General features: G+C 35.8%; 1 protein-coding gene across 2 annotated transcripts in view; it reads left to right on the top strand.

Annotated features, from left to right (window-relative positions):
* The first annotated feature begins 206 nt into the window (after positions 1 to 206).
* Positions 207 to 15,486, top strand: part of LSM14A (LSM14A mRNA processing body assembly factor) — a 51,880-nt gene continuing 36,600 nt past the window's right edge. For both annotated transcript variants that reach the window (XM_074293212.1, XM_074293211.1), the window contains exon 1: positions 207 to 749. In XM_074293212.1, coding sequence (XP_074149313.1) covers positions 629 to 749 — 121 coding nt within the window. In that variant the 5' untranslated portion in view covers positions 207 to 628. The remainder of the gene's footprint in view (positions 750 to 15,486) is intronic.

Raw genomic sequence — 15,486 nt, 5'->3', positions numbered from 1 at the left:
GGTCTGGGCTCAGCGACTTCGGCCAACCTGGCACCCCCGGAAAGGTGCTCTCTGGGCTCGCAGACTGCCCGGCACTAGGAGAAGAAGCACGGTGCGGGTCCCAAGGCTTCGTTTACCGTAATTCATTTCCGGGGGCCGGAGCTAACACGCGCTAGAGCTCCTCGCGGCGAAGTCAGGAAGCCGAGGCAGGACATCTACTCTTTCACGAACTGGCAGCCACGACCCCACGCAGAAAAGTCCGACCAGGAGAGATCTCGCGAGACAGAACGGGATTGCTTCCTCCCGGCATTCCCCTCGGCTACCGCCGCTGTCGCCGCCGCCGCCGCTGCCGCCGCCGCGGCTTGTGGGAGGGGGAAGGGAAGGCTATTTGGCTGGTTGAAGGGGGGTGGGGGAAGGAGCGAGCGAGCGGAGCGGGGCGAGCGAAGCGGAGCGAAGGGCGGCCATGTTGGGAGAGAGGCGGCTGCAGTAGTCGGCGGAGCGGGCCAGGGCCGAGGCCAGGAGGGCCAATTTGTAGTGGGACGGAGTTGGGGGTGGAAGTGGAGCGGCGGCAGCAGCAGCAGCGGCAGCGGATCGACCTCTCTAAGGATCCTGCCCGGGCTCCGGGGGCGGCGGGGGCCGGGGCGGCGCCATGAGTGGAGGGACCCCCTACATCGGCAGCAAGATCAGCCTCATCTCCAAGGCGGAGATCCGCTACGAAGGCATCCTATACACCATCGACACAGAGAACTCCACTGTGGCCCTTGCCAAAGGTACGGCTGGGGCCGACGGGCCGCGGGTGGGCCGGGATCTGCATTCCCGCGGGGAGATGAGAGGGTGGGAGGACTCCGCGCTTCGGCCTGGCCCCTCAGGGTCTTGGCCCAGACCTCGAGGTGGGGAGCCGGGAAACCGGCCTGCCTTACTTCTCTGCCCGCCGCTACCGCCCGGGCTTCGGGGGGGGTTAATTGATTTTGCAGGGGCCTCCTCACCGGCGGCCTCACCCACACAATGTGATGCTGACTGGGGCTTACACGCGCAGGTTCGAGTCCGCGAAATCGGAGGGCGCAAGAGTTGCCTTAGCTCCCTCCCCTCCCCCGATCCCGGCGAGGCCTAGGCACAAAAGCCACTCGTTGAAACTGTGAAATTACAGGGGGTCAGGGTGGGGGCAGGGCTTCGAGGCACTCCCTGTAAGAGTCACCAAAAAACAGTCAAAAATAATCTCCGAAGCCCCAAACAGTCTCAAAAAGCTGCGATATTGGCCACAGAATTCACAAAACAAAAAGTGGGGATTTTTAAAATTTTTTCCTTTACAATAAATTTAGTCCCTTTATTTTTATAACTTTAATATTACCTCTAGTTTCTTGTGTCGGTCTTGTTAGAAGTGTATTTTGTATTGCCAATTAGAAATATTTTAAGAGAACGTGAAGTGTGCTCAGATTTAGTGTATATCTTGAGGTTAAAGGATCAAAAACGACTGTAAATAACACAGTAAGCCGCAACTTTTACCTGCTAGACCAGACTAGTTCCAAAAGCTTATGCAGTGACCTATTTAGGGTGTGTATGTACTCTGAACCAGACTGGGGTTCACCTAGCTCTCTGAAGCCATTTCTGTGTCATGGAAAGAGTGGAGTCTAAGAGAAAGGTTGAAAAAGCAGACCTGAATAGATAGTGTGGTAATACTGTGGATCTTTGTGGAGCCTTGTGATAAAAGGGGGAAGTTCTGAGCCGGGACACATATGAGACTTGTCCTACTGGTAGCGTTCAGCATTGCCACTGGATGTCTGGTTTTTGTTTCCTTTCACATGTTTTTGCTCCTTAGACGGGAAGAAAGAAATGAATAGAATAAATTTAGTCAGGTCTTTTGGCTTATAGACTCTCGTGACAATATTGTAAACTAAAAAGAATAGCTTGATGAAGCAGGTAGTAATCCCGATTTTTTTCCCCCTGACATTCTGTCTCAAGTCCTGGAGGTAGAGGGCATTAAGTGAGGAAATAGAACACAAATTTACTTGGTGTATTTAACTTTTAATTGAACGTGCCTTTAGAGTTGTAGAAGCTGAATAAAGTTATGAAGTTTAGAAAAACCCTGTTAGTTAATACTTTGTATTTCACACTGACCAAAGAGTAAAAATATTAGTATTAGTTAAGTTAGTCCCTTTTCAGAATATAAATACCTTCCTAGTCACTGTTGAAAGAATAGTATCTGTCAGAGCTTGTCTGTTACAGTGAATACATATCACTGTATAAGGAGCACAATTTGATTCCCACTGTGTGTTTATAACCAGATTCATAGGATAGCAAAAGTTTGTTCATTTAGTTAGTTTTAGTAGTCTTGTACTTTTATTCTTAGTTATGTTCGTGTTTTAAAGTTACTCTTTAAAAAACAAATAAATTCCTTCCAAGAGCAAAAGTAATGCAAGAAATAGAAATGTATTAAAAGCATTGTATTATTAGAACAATTATCTTTTTCAAAAAGGTCCTCAGGAAAATAATAATTAACTACCATTGAATGCAGTTTCTGATTGGACAGCAGAATGCTAGAAATCCGTCTGGTTCACATATGGTGTATTTATTGCTTCTTTGGAAAGACTACTGACCTTATATAAATTTACTTTGTTTTTACTTTCAGTGTTTGGAATCCTATATATTTACAGGTTTATATTTATGCAATTTCCATATTTTACTGTTCTACACTTTTTTGATTATCACATACATAATTGAGAAACATCAACTGAAAAATAATTTCAAGTTAGAATATTACTCTGACTTTATGTCATCTTTTGAAAAATAGTGTTCACATTAATAGGGCTTGAGGAATTTAAAAATAAAAAGGAAACACTGCAAATTGCAAATTTCCCAGTTTTCATTATCAGCAACTTCCTTCACCTTTCCTCCTTTCTCAGTTCCCACAAAAAAAATTACCTATAACAATGTATTTGGTTAAAGCTTGAAACTGACTTTTTTGCATTATGCCAAAATTACATTGTCACAACCCACATTTTCACTGAATCAGCAATCATTATTCACTTGAGTTATAAACCTAAGATAAGGTTCTGTGCTGTCTAAAGTAAAGATACATTTTATGTTGCTTTGTTAGAAACTTTATGTACTTAGATTCCTACCCACATATAAATTTTTCTCTGTATTTTAATAGTTTAAAATTATGTTGTAATTGTACTTATGGTTCTGCATAAAATTTTTATAATAGAAATTCATTTTACATATATAACTACATTCTTTTTCTCAAGTAAATGATTAAGAAAATTATTTCTTAATGTGTGTCAGAGGGTTTTGCCTTTATAAAAGAAATCAGTTTTATCAGCTTTGCAAAAAGTTATCAACTTGTTGCAACTATTTCATGGAGTCATTGAAATCCAATTCTAGTTAGCAAAAAAACCCCAATAGAGAGCTTCATATTTTAAATCTAATAGCTTTTTTTGCGTGTTCCAATTTTAATAAATTTTAATGTATGCTGGTTTAATCATTTGACATTTGGAAATTCCACCTATTTCACAGAATCCCAGAGAATTTCACAGTTGGAACGGACATAAGGTCATGTAGTTCAACTACTAACAGAATATATATCTCTTCTCCACCAAAACAGATTTTTTCAGCGTTTGCTTGAAAACTCCAGAGAAGAGAAACCTATCATCTCTGAGGTCAGCCCATTCTACCCTGTAGTTAGCACCAGATGCTAGGGAATTTTTCCTGAAATCAATCTTAAGTCAGCTTCTTTGCAACTTTCACATATTGCACATAACTTTGCCCTCCAGAGAACAAATATAATTGAATATGGATAAGGAAATTGGGGGGGGGTTAGTAGTTTTTAATAGAATGTTAACAAAATGAATCATTTTTAGGTACTCAGGATAATTTTAATAATCAAAACATACAGTACAATGTCGTTTTAAGACTTCAAATCAGATTTATTACTGTACTGTGTTGGCATTCAATCAAGTTAACAAGCATTTGTTAAGATATTTTCCAAGTGCTAGGTCCTGTGTTTAGTGATGGGAATAAAATAACAAAAAAGAAAAAAAAGTAACAGTCTCTGCATCTTGAAGAATTGAGGGGTTCTGTGAGGTAAGAGATGATGAGGGAGTGCATTCTTGTTAATGTGCTCAAAGTTCTTGAGTTGAAAAATATCAGTGCTATGTGTGAAAAAAAGAGGAGATCAATTTGCCCCTACCTGAAAATAAAGGAAGAAGAGTAATACATATTATGAGGCTATGCTTCTTTGGTCCTTGATCCTGTAAGTGGTGACTGCTAATCATTGAATCAAACATGGAGGCATACCCCCTCATAAGTTAACAATCTTATCTTTTTATTACTTCAAGTGTATTTGAAGCTGTTTCAGTGTTAATCTGTATTATAAAGGGTAGTACTGTTTAATTTTAGGTCACCTAATTAAATTTTTGTTTAAAGTTTATATTTGGGAATTTCTTTAAAACATGTTTTGTTTCTCATGGTACTTTTAAGGTCAGTAAATATTGTCCTCTCTATTTTTTACTCCTGGATCATTATACACTGAGTTATTACATCTAATGTGTAATCAATTACACGTCTGTAGCAGAGGAAGATTTTTTTTTCCTCAACAAATCCACCTTATAAGAGATTTCCAGGCTTTCAGAATAGGAACATTTTATCTTGGCAGAATTGCTTCAAGTCTTTTATACTTTAATACCAAGAGAAGCATTTTGTAAACTCTTAAAGTGCTACCTTAAATATGATCTATCTTATCTTTTTAACATTTCCAAGTTCCATGATTTCAGTGGTTTGGATACTTCTTTTATGCCCTGTATCACAATCTCTCAATGCCTTAGGAGGTGGTGGGAGGTGTTGCTAGGCAGTCATTTTCTGTTAGGTAGTCAATTTTTCTGGTGACTGACATCTCCTTTCTCTCAGATGACACAAATAAAGCCATCCCCAAATCAGTACTTGAAGCTTTTCTAGGTTAAGTGCTTGTGCTCCCCTAGCATACATAGCCTTTTTGAATATCCATTCCCTTTCACTGTGCAGCATCCAAAAACTTCTTTGACATTTTCTATTCAGAATACTCACCATCAGATAAACTACCAGGTAAATGATATTTTGTTGTCCATATATAAGGTATATGACTAGGTTTCACATAATAGCTTTAAGTCTGCTTAAAAGATTTATAAAAAGTTATGTAATATCTCAATGACAACCCAAAAAACTTTTGTAGTCGGGTAGATATTTTTCATTTGATTTATATGTTGTCAGGTAATAGAAATTATAATGTTTTAATAATGTAAAAGGAGAGGCAGACATAATGGATTTTTAAAACTTTAAACTTAAAATGTAAATACCTTTTTAAAAAAAATTTGTTTTTCTGAATTTAAGAAATACCAGAACAAACACATCTCAGTATACAAAATAGAAAATAATAAAATTATATGTGAAACAGTATGTCTATTGCATACCAACTTGTTTAAAGAAACCAACAAACTATACACTAAATTTAACATACTACTTTCAAAGGCTTCCAAAGGTTTTTTTATGTTCACAGTTTTTATGACTAGATGATAGCATGCAAGGATATGTGATTTTATCTAGGATACATGATTATAAATATGAGCATTCCTTCCATTAATGAATATTATAATCTCTTTATGAATTACTGGTATTGAAAAAAATTTACATAATAACCAGCTTGCTCAATGGTAATGACCTCTCTAAACTTAAGCTGGTCCTTAAGGCAGCTTTGCAATCTTTTGTTATTTGAAGTCTGGCATCTACTATAGTAAAACTTACTAGAGTTGGCATGGTCTTACAGGAGGAGGATTTTAATTGAGGAACAGCAGGGACAGGGCATGTAGTATAGAAGTAGTAAAACTGGTAGTTGTAATAATATTCCTGGGACAGTCATATGGAGTTTATGTTCATTTATACAAATTTTAAGGTTTACAAAGATAATATTCAATCCTCAAAACAATAAGTTTGATATTAGAAGTATTGTAATTCTCATATCAAGTGAAACTAAGTTTTTAAGAGGCTATCTTCATTATTTCTTGACTTTGAAAGCAACCATTAGACTCAGATCTCTAATAGCTCCAACCTCTGCACAAATTACATATTACCAGCTTCTGCATACCTGTGATCTTCACTAACAGCATGACCATAGGCAGGTCACTTGATCTCTCTATGCCTTGGTTTTCTCATCTGTAAAACTGAATACTATAATACCTACACTACACATAGGGTTGTTCTGAGGCTCAAATGAAATGTCTCATTCTTAAAAAGTACTATATGTCAATTGTCATAATTCACATGGCACTTTTATGGTTCATAAAGCTTTTCTGTGATAACCTTTTGCAAATACTATTATTCTCATTTTGAAAAGTGAGGAAATAAGGTTAGAGAGTTTATAACTTCCATATGATTTGGATTTGAATTATGTTTCAGTTTTAAAGACTAAACTCTTACTATTTTGTCCAGAAAATTCAAGATAGTGACAAGATTTAATGTTTTTGACATAAAATCAGTCTCATTGTTTTATTTCTTATCCTTAGAAGTTATCAATTCCCCAAATTAAGGCATTTGTTGAAAGAGTTTAAACATGATGTTCCCTGAAAAGTTTTTTAAATAGTGACCCCCTTCCTTTCATCAATAATAGCATGTAATTTTAGTACCAAAAAAAGTATTTTAAAGACGATCTCTTCCAGCTGTGATTTAGTATGAGAAGATTGAGCACACATGGGACAGTTATAATTACTAAATACTTCCAATCATAGAATACTACTAATGGGGAATATATTTCCTGTAAGCATTATAATAAGGATAAGGGGAAGTTTGCAGTCATTAGCACATAAGTGAAGTTTAGAGATTAGACCACCCAATCAATTAAAATAACTTTAAGATTCTCCTAGCCAAAATACAGACTCTTAGTTTGAAGTGTTTTTATGGGTAAAGTCAGTGTAATTAATTTTTACTCTGGTAAAACACTTTGTTAAATGTTAGGTTGCCATTTCATGGAAAAATAAGAGAGAGCCAGTTAAGTTTCACAGTAGATAAAAGTCTTAATTGATCTGGACTCAATAAGACCTTACTTGAAGTCCATACTCAAACTTATTAGCTGTGTAACTCTGAGCAAAGACTCTTAACCTCTGTCTGCCACAGTTTTCTTATCTGTAACATAGGGGTAATGATAATAATATTTATAATCATCATGTATGTAGTGTTTTATGGTTTGAGAAGTATTTTACAAATGCGCTCTAATTTTATTCTCACATCATTCTTAAAAGAGAGGTGCTATTTCCTTTCCCCATTTTACAGATGAAAAAATGAGGCCAACAGAGATAATTTGTCCAAGTAATTTGTCCATGGTCACAGATCTAATTAGGTGTCTGAAGCCAAATTTGAATGCAGGTCTTCCTAATTGTGTTCTAAGAAATTATGCAGGCAAAAAAAAACCAAAAAAACAAAACAAAACCTGGATGCTCAACTATGATTGATTTAGCTCTTCTCAACAATGCAATGATCTAAGACAATTCCAAAAGACATCTGATGGAAAATGCTATCCACATCTAGAGAAAGAATTATAGAGCTTAAATATAGATCAAAGGATATGCTATTTTCACATTTTAAAATATTTTTGTGTTTTTGTGGCTTTTCTCTTTTATTCTGTTTCTTCTTGTATAACATGACTAGGATAGAAATATGTTTACATGATTGCACATGTATAACCTATATCAAATTGCTTGCTGTCTTCATGGGAACAGGAAGATAGAGGAGACCAAAAAAAAATTGAAACTCTCGATCTTAAAAAATGAATGTTGAAAACTATCTTTACATGCAATTGGAAAAAATTAATTACTATTTACTCCTCCCCCCCAAAAAAATTATTAGTTTTCAAAATCAAGACATTTGTAATGGTTTAAACATTGATGTCAGCTGTAAGATTGTTTAAGTAGTGTCCACCCTCCCTTATAAATAATGATGGAATTTTAGAACTGAAAGAGGCCCTTAAAAAGATCACTTAATTTACCTGTGGCTTCATTTTACAGGTGTGGAAGCTCTCAAAGAGAAAGCTTTTTGCTTAAGGTCACACAGTTTATTAGCATCAGGAGTGTAACTAGAAACCAGATGTTAAAATATTTTACTTTTAAAAATGTACATATTCCTATCTTTTGTTTTTATGTTACCTTAATTTCTAAATCTATCCCTCTCTTGAGTAAAGAGCCTTGCTTTTATAACAAATAAAAAAAAAAGTCAATTCAGTAAAACAACACAGCAACTACACTAACTTATGCAGTATTCCTTCCCCACAGTATTTTGAAGTCAGTTCCTCCATGCAACCTGATTATTAAATTTTCAGCGTGAATATTTATCCCTTGGAAATTAGTTTTTGTTTTGTTGATTATCTGGACTTAAAGCAAAGGAGAAGATTTTAAAGTGTTTCCCATACACTTTCTTTTTCCTGGAGAGCCAATTGTTAAACATTGACATCCCTTTCCATAGTCTTTCCAACTAAGGTGGGAAGATGTATTCTTGAATCCTTGTTCCTGTTCCAAAGTTGGCTTTTATAGTTATACAGCATTCTTTTTTGGTTTTGTTCTTTCCATTGACATTGCCCTTATGTATCTTTTTTGGGTTTTTTGAATTTCAATTTTTTATGTGCTTAGCAGTGGGATCATTGAATCAAAAAATACGAGCAATTTATGATCTTTGTTAGTATAGTTTGAGGTTTCTTTCCAGAAAGGTTTAGCCAGTTCACGGCTCCTCTGCTTTGTATTTTGGCAACCTCTCCATTTTTGTTCTAAAGGATCAAAATTTCAAGGAAAATAATGAAAATAGGGGAAATTGGAATGTAGCACTTCTAGTGGAAAAGGAAGTCTGTTCTTTAGCAGGTGTCTTACTCTTAGGAAATCACTTAATCTGTGTGGGCTTATTATATGATTTGTTTAATTTACTATCAGCATATATCAAAGATCATAAAAAACACTTCCAGAAAAACAGCTTAGAATTCCTTTTAAGACAACACTTTCTATGGTTACTTGACTGAGTGACACTTGCCCTTTTGTTTTATCTTTCTAATGTTTTATTGAGAGACATCATGGTACAATAAGTCAGGCTAGTGTAGTGGAAAATGCTGACCTTGGAGTCAAGATAATCTTGGATTCATAACCTGGTCCAACACTTATTAGCTTGGTGATCATGAAAAAAATCAGTCTTCAGCTTCAGTTTCCTGTTGTGTAGTGCCTTTTTTAAATTGTTCTTTGTGAATACTAAATTAAATATTGTATGTAAAGTTAGATACAAGTCTTAAAGCATCATATAAATTTCAGCTCTTATTAATCCTAAAGCTTCTTAATCTCCATTCCTCCCAAAAAATCAAAACTAGAATTTCATGAGAGCAGATTCATCCACGCTGAAACACAGTAAGAGAAAATATCTTTGGCATTAACCTTGAGCTTTAGCAGTACCCTGACACTGTTGTTTCTACAATTCTAAAATCGTTATATTATAATCTTCTAAATAAAACAAGGCAAAATTGTAAATAGAGATAGTTGACTTCAGAGTTAGGAAGATCTAGATTCAAATCTCCTGCAGCATTACTGTAATTTTGGCACCAGCTGCTTTAGGTAGCTTGATGCATTAGGAAGATGCTCTTCTATTCTTGCTAACTGACTTGGAAGCCAACATCTTGGAGTTGAAATGACTGTAGAACACTAGTACAGACTCTGACTGTAGCATCTTCTGTATTTTAGTAGTCTACCAGAACTTAGGATACCATAGAAGTTTTCTTATTGTTTAATTTTATCCGTAAAAATCTTTTGAGTCAGAGCTTCTACAAAGTGTTCATCATTCCATTAGGATAATCTTTAATTTAGAACCAAGAGTAAGTAAGAGAAGTTTAACAGATGGTTATTTTACTTTCAAAAGATAGTGTGTGTCTCACTCTGGAATGAACATATTTACTGTCCGCCTTTCCCCCCCAAACAAAACAAAATATGCAGTTTTAAGCAAATTTATTCTCTTAGCAAAGGGCCTTTAGACATACATATACAATATAAGACAACAAACATTTATTGCATATCTTGTGCAAGAGCACTGGTAAAATGCAAAATATAAAGATGCAATCTCTACTGAAAAAGATCCTCAGTTTCATAGAGGAATAAGTTGCAAACATATAGTTTCACGTAATTACATGGAAAAATTCACTAGAGAGTTATAAAACAAAGTTTCAGAGAAGAGGTGGCATTTGAGTTGAGTTTTAAAGAATAGTTACAAATTTAAAATGTGGCGCAGCTAGGTGGCGCAGTGGGTAGAGCACCAGCCCTGAATTCAGGAGAACCCAAGTTCAAATATGATCTCAGACACTTAACACTTCCTAGCTGTGTGACCTGGGCAAGTCACTTAACCCCACCCTCAAAAAAATAAAATAAAATAAAATTTAACTAGAAGTTTTTGAAATGGGATGTTTACATGGTTTTTTCAGGTTTGAAATATTTTAATCAAGTTAGTATTCTTTGTAACAGTATGTATCTGACCCTTCCATCTCCTCATGGTAACATAGGTGTAGTGGATAGAGGACTAGATTTTAATCTGAATCTGTGATATATGAGTTTAGTCTCTACTTGCTTTCTCCATTTCTTTTCATCCCTTGAAATCTGTTTTGTAACTTTACTGCTTTACTGAAATTGGTCTCTCTGAGGTCACCAAATTTTTTTTGTTTTGTTTTGTATTTGATATCAAACATTATAATTTTCTTATGTGTAGAAAAAAAATAAGTGGCTTCAATTGCTGAATTTCTGGATTTTTCTCAGTTTTTAAATGATTTTGTTTCATCTGATACTGTTGACTGCTCCCCTCTACTGGATATTCCTTTCTCTTTTAGAGTCCATGCCAACTACCTGCTCTACTCTCTTCTCTTAGTTACTCTTTCTAGTGTAGTTCATTTTCTTCTTTCTTTCCCTTTAGTACTACCTTCAAATTTTGACCTTAATCCAGTTTTCTTATCTCTATATTCACTTCTTCCTTGGTGTTCCCTGTTCCCATGAATCCAGTTAGCACCTCTGTAGGTAATTGCATCCCAAATTTATATCTTGCCCATCATCTCTCCTAGAGTTGCGCCTCCAACTGGACATCTCTACCTCGATATCCCATGGTATCATGAATTCAACATGTCCAAAATTGAACTCATCTTCCTTCTTAAACCTGCTGTCATCCTCCCAACTTAGATGTTGCTGTTGATAATACCATCATCCATCTCTTAGGCTAGAAATTTTGGAATTTGTTTTACTCTTCCTTTCCATTAGTCTTCCACATCTAATCAGTTTGCCTTGTTGAATTTTCCCTCTACAACGTCTCATCTCATATATCCTTCCTTGTATAAGAATTTCCCAACTAGTTACTATCTATTCTTCACATAGCTGTCAAAACAATCTTCATAGTACACAGGTCTAAATGTGTCATATTCCTGTTTAAAAATCTTTAGTGATTTCTTCTTGCCTCCTTGATAAAATACAAGAATATGCTGTTAAGGCCTTCCACAATCTGGCACAAACCTACTTTTCCAATTTTATTTCACATTACTCATTACAAAATGGAAACATGCTATAGTTAAGAGTACTGGATTTGGAATTAAACATCTGGGTTCAAATTCCAGCTCTGCTACATACTACTTAAATGATCTTGGACAAGTCACTTAATTTTCCTGGGGCTTAGATGCTCATTTGTGAAATGAGGGGATTGAATTAAGTGACCCCCTAAAGTCCTTTCAGATCTAAATCTATGACCCTAATTCCCTTCACTATACTATGTGTATGGGGGGGGAGTGGTTTATACATATCCTAAAAAGTATATTGTAAGATCTTTGAGGTCAGGGACTGCCGTTTTGCATTATTGTTTCATACCTATTATAGGATTTTGAGTCAGTCAATAAGTGTTTATTAATAAAAAATAAACTAACCGTTAACTAATCATCAGCTAAGCATTAACTAGTTTTATATGCCAGACAGCATAGTAGATGATGAAGATCCAAAGATAAAAATAAAATAGTCTCTTCCCTCAAGGAATTATATTATATCGGAAAAACAAATTGTATACCCATAAACATGTACCAAGTGAATATGGTACAGTTTAGAGTGGGGGAAAACTAATAGTTTAGAAGAGCCTTGCATATAGTAGGTAAATTTTAAATTTAATTGAATTGAGTTGCATTTAAGATGGCAGTATAAAAAGATGCAAAGAATTTAGTTTTCCAACAATATACTTCAGTAATGCTATATAGGAAGCATCTGATCAGGAAATACAAAGACAAAACATTTGTAAGCACCTCCTGCCAAAGGTTTCTTCCCACCAAAAACAAACAAACAAAAAACTAAAAGAATTAGCACTACAAGAGAGATCCAGACAAGACAGCTGGCATTCTCAGATGGACAGGTTAAAAAATTGAAATATTGATCAGACCTGGAAAAGTCCAGGAAAGATGGAAGTCTGACACTGCCTCATTCAGAGATAGCCAGGATTCTAAGTCTAGAATGTATAGTATGTGGGATGTAAAGCCAGTAGCAAGAACTCAGAATAGTTAGGACCTTACTTCCCTATCCAAGAAAGAGTAAAAAAAAAAAGGGGGGTGAGACAACACTTAACCCCCTCCCAGAATACCAAATCAGGAACTGAGTCTGGAAGTATGAATAAACAGAAGAGGACACCAAACACTACATATATGTAGTATGACTCATGAGGAAAAGCCATAAGAAAACAATTATGAGTCAAGCAGCCTCAAGAGAAAACTAAACCAAACTTAAAGGTTTGGTTGAAAAGATCTCAAAGAAAAGCAAGAAATTTAAAATAGTATGAGTTCTAGAGTACCAATTCTTTACCAATTTTATTTCATGGAATCTTTTGCATCTAGTGAAGTCTATAAATCCCTTCTCAGAATATTTTGATGCTTGTATTCATAACTAAAGGAAACTTTCAGTGAGAGGTAACTAAAAATAAGGATGTGGATTCATACCCCTTTCTTCCTCAAGTGTGCAGACTTCTTAAACTCCTTAAAATCTATTCACAAGTCTATGAGGAATGGGGGAGGCATTCCTGTTCCAGAAAAAAAAAGCTTAGAACAAAAGGTGGAAAACCTTGACTAAGTAGTAGAATCCCTGGAAATTAGAATAGACCTATTTAGGAGGAAAAAAAATGTGTTAGAAAACAAAATAGATGAAAAGGTGAGAGGAGCTGTTATTAAATAAGCCTTAGTCTTACATGAAAAGGACAAAGAAGAATTGAACACAAAGATTTTATAGGAATCCATGAGAATTCATAGAGAACTAGGGAGGATTTGGGAGGATAGGGAACACTTAGAATAATAAAGAAGGAAATTGACAAGCAAAATAAGCTTCCTGAACCTGAAGGAAGAATGAGTGATCATAAAAACAATTTGGTACTGGTTTAAAAAACAGAAAAGTTGATCTGTGGAATAGCTTTTGTTCAATCATTTCCTGCTCTCTGTGACCCCATTTGAAGTTTTATTGGCACTGGAGTGGTTTGCTATTTTCTTCTCCAGATAATTGTGTAGATACAGAAACTGAAGCAAGCAGGATTAAGTGACTTGCCCAGAGTCACATAGCTAGTAAATGTCTGAGGGATGTTTTGAACTCAGGAAGGTGTCTTCAGGCCCAGCTGTGCCACCTAGCAGCCTATCTGTGAAACAGCATGCAAAAGTAAATGTGATCATTCAAACTCAAGCTTTTGGATAAGGGGTCACTGTTCTGTAAAAACTGGAAAATAATCAGAAAGAAATCAGATTTAGATTAGTACCTCACATATAACACAATAAACTCTAAATGGATGCATGACCATATAAAGTCACAAATTTGGAGGGAAAAGGAAGGAAGTAACCTTCACAAGCTAAGAGAGGAATTCTTGAATAAATAAAAGATGAGAGAATTGTGGGAGATGAGATGGACAATTTTGATTACATAAGATTGAAAAGCTTCAGCACAAGTATAGTTAAAATTAAAAGGGAAACAGTTTAGGAGGGGAAATTTTTTTTTCCCTCAATAGCATTTTATTTTTCCAAATACATATATAGTTTTCAACATTCGATTTTGTAAAACTTTGGTTCTAAAGTTTTCTCCCTCCTTTCCTTACTTCCCCCCTCTCCAAGACAGCAAGCAATCTGTTATAGGTTAAATATGTGCAGTCCTTTGATTTTTTTTTTATATATAATTTATTATAGCTTTTTATTTGTAAGATATTTGCATGGGTAATTTTACAACATTGACAATTGCCAAACCTTTTGTTACAATTTTTTCCCTCCTTCCTCTCCCCCAGATGGCAGGTTGACCAATACATGTTAAATATGTTAAAGTATATATTAAATACAATATTATTATACATGTCCAAACAGTTATTCTGTTCAAAAAGAATCAGACTTTGAAATAGTGTACCATTAGCCTGTGAAGAAAATCAAAAATGCAGGCGGACAAAGGTAGAAGGATTGGGAATTCTATGTAGTGGTTCATAGTCATCTCCCAGTGTTCTTTCGCTGGGTGTAGCTGGTTCAATTCATTACTGCTCTATTGGAGCTGATTTGTTTCATCTCATTGTTGGGCCACATCCATCAGAATTGATCACCATATAGTATTGTTGAAGTATATAATGATCTCCTGGTTCTGCTCATTTTACTCTGCATCAGTTCATGCAAGTTTCTCCGGTCCTTTTTGAAATCATCCCACGGTCATTTCTTATAGAATAATAATATTCCATAATATTCATATACCACTACAAAGAAGGCTGCCACAGACATTCTTGCACATACAGGTTCCTTGCCCTTCTTTAAAATCTCTTTGGGATATAAGCCCAATAGTAGCACTGCTGGCTCAAAGGATATGCACAGTTTGATAATTTTTTGAGCATAGTTCCAAATTGCTCTCCAGAATGGCTGGATGTATTCACAATTCCACTAACAATGTATCAGTGTCCCTGTTTTCCCACATCCCCTCCAACATTGCGCATTATCTTTCCCTGTCATTCTAGCCAATCTGACAAGTGTGTAGTGGTATCTCAGAGTTGTTTTAATTTGCATTTCTCTGATTAATAATGACTTGGAGCATCTTTTCATATGGCTAGAAATAGTTTCGATTTCTTCGTCTGATAATTGTTCGTATCCTTTGACCATTTATCAATTGGAGAATAGCTTGCTTTCTTATAGAGTCAATTCTTTATATATTTTGGAAATTAGGCCTTTTTCAGAACCTTTGATTGTAAAAATGTTTTCCCTTCTTATTGGTTCCCTTCTAATCTTGTCTGCATTAGTTTTGTTTGTACAAAAACTTTTCAATTTGATATAATCAAATTTTTCTATTTTGTGATCAATAATGATCTCTAGTTCTTTGGTCATAAATTCCTTCCTATTCCACAGGTCTGAGAGGTAAACTATCCTATGTTCCTCTAATTTGTTTATAATCTAATTTTTTATGCCTAGGTTATGAACCCATTTTGACCTTATCTTGGTGTATCGGTGTTAAGTGTGGGTCAATG

This window comes from Sminthopsis crassicaudata, chromosome 2 (genome assembly GCF_048593235.1).
Source record: "Sminthopsis crassicaudata isolate SCR6 chromosome 2, ASM4859323v1, whole genome shotgun sequence".
NCBI lineage: Eukaryota > Metazoa > Chordata > Mammalia > Dasyuromorphia > Dasyuridae > Sminthopsis > Sminthopsis crassicaudata.
The sequence above is the reverse complement of the archived record's forward strand: the minus strand, read 5'-3'. Positions and strand labels throughout refer to the sequence as shown.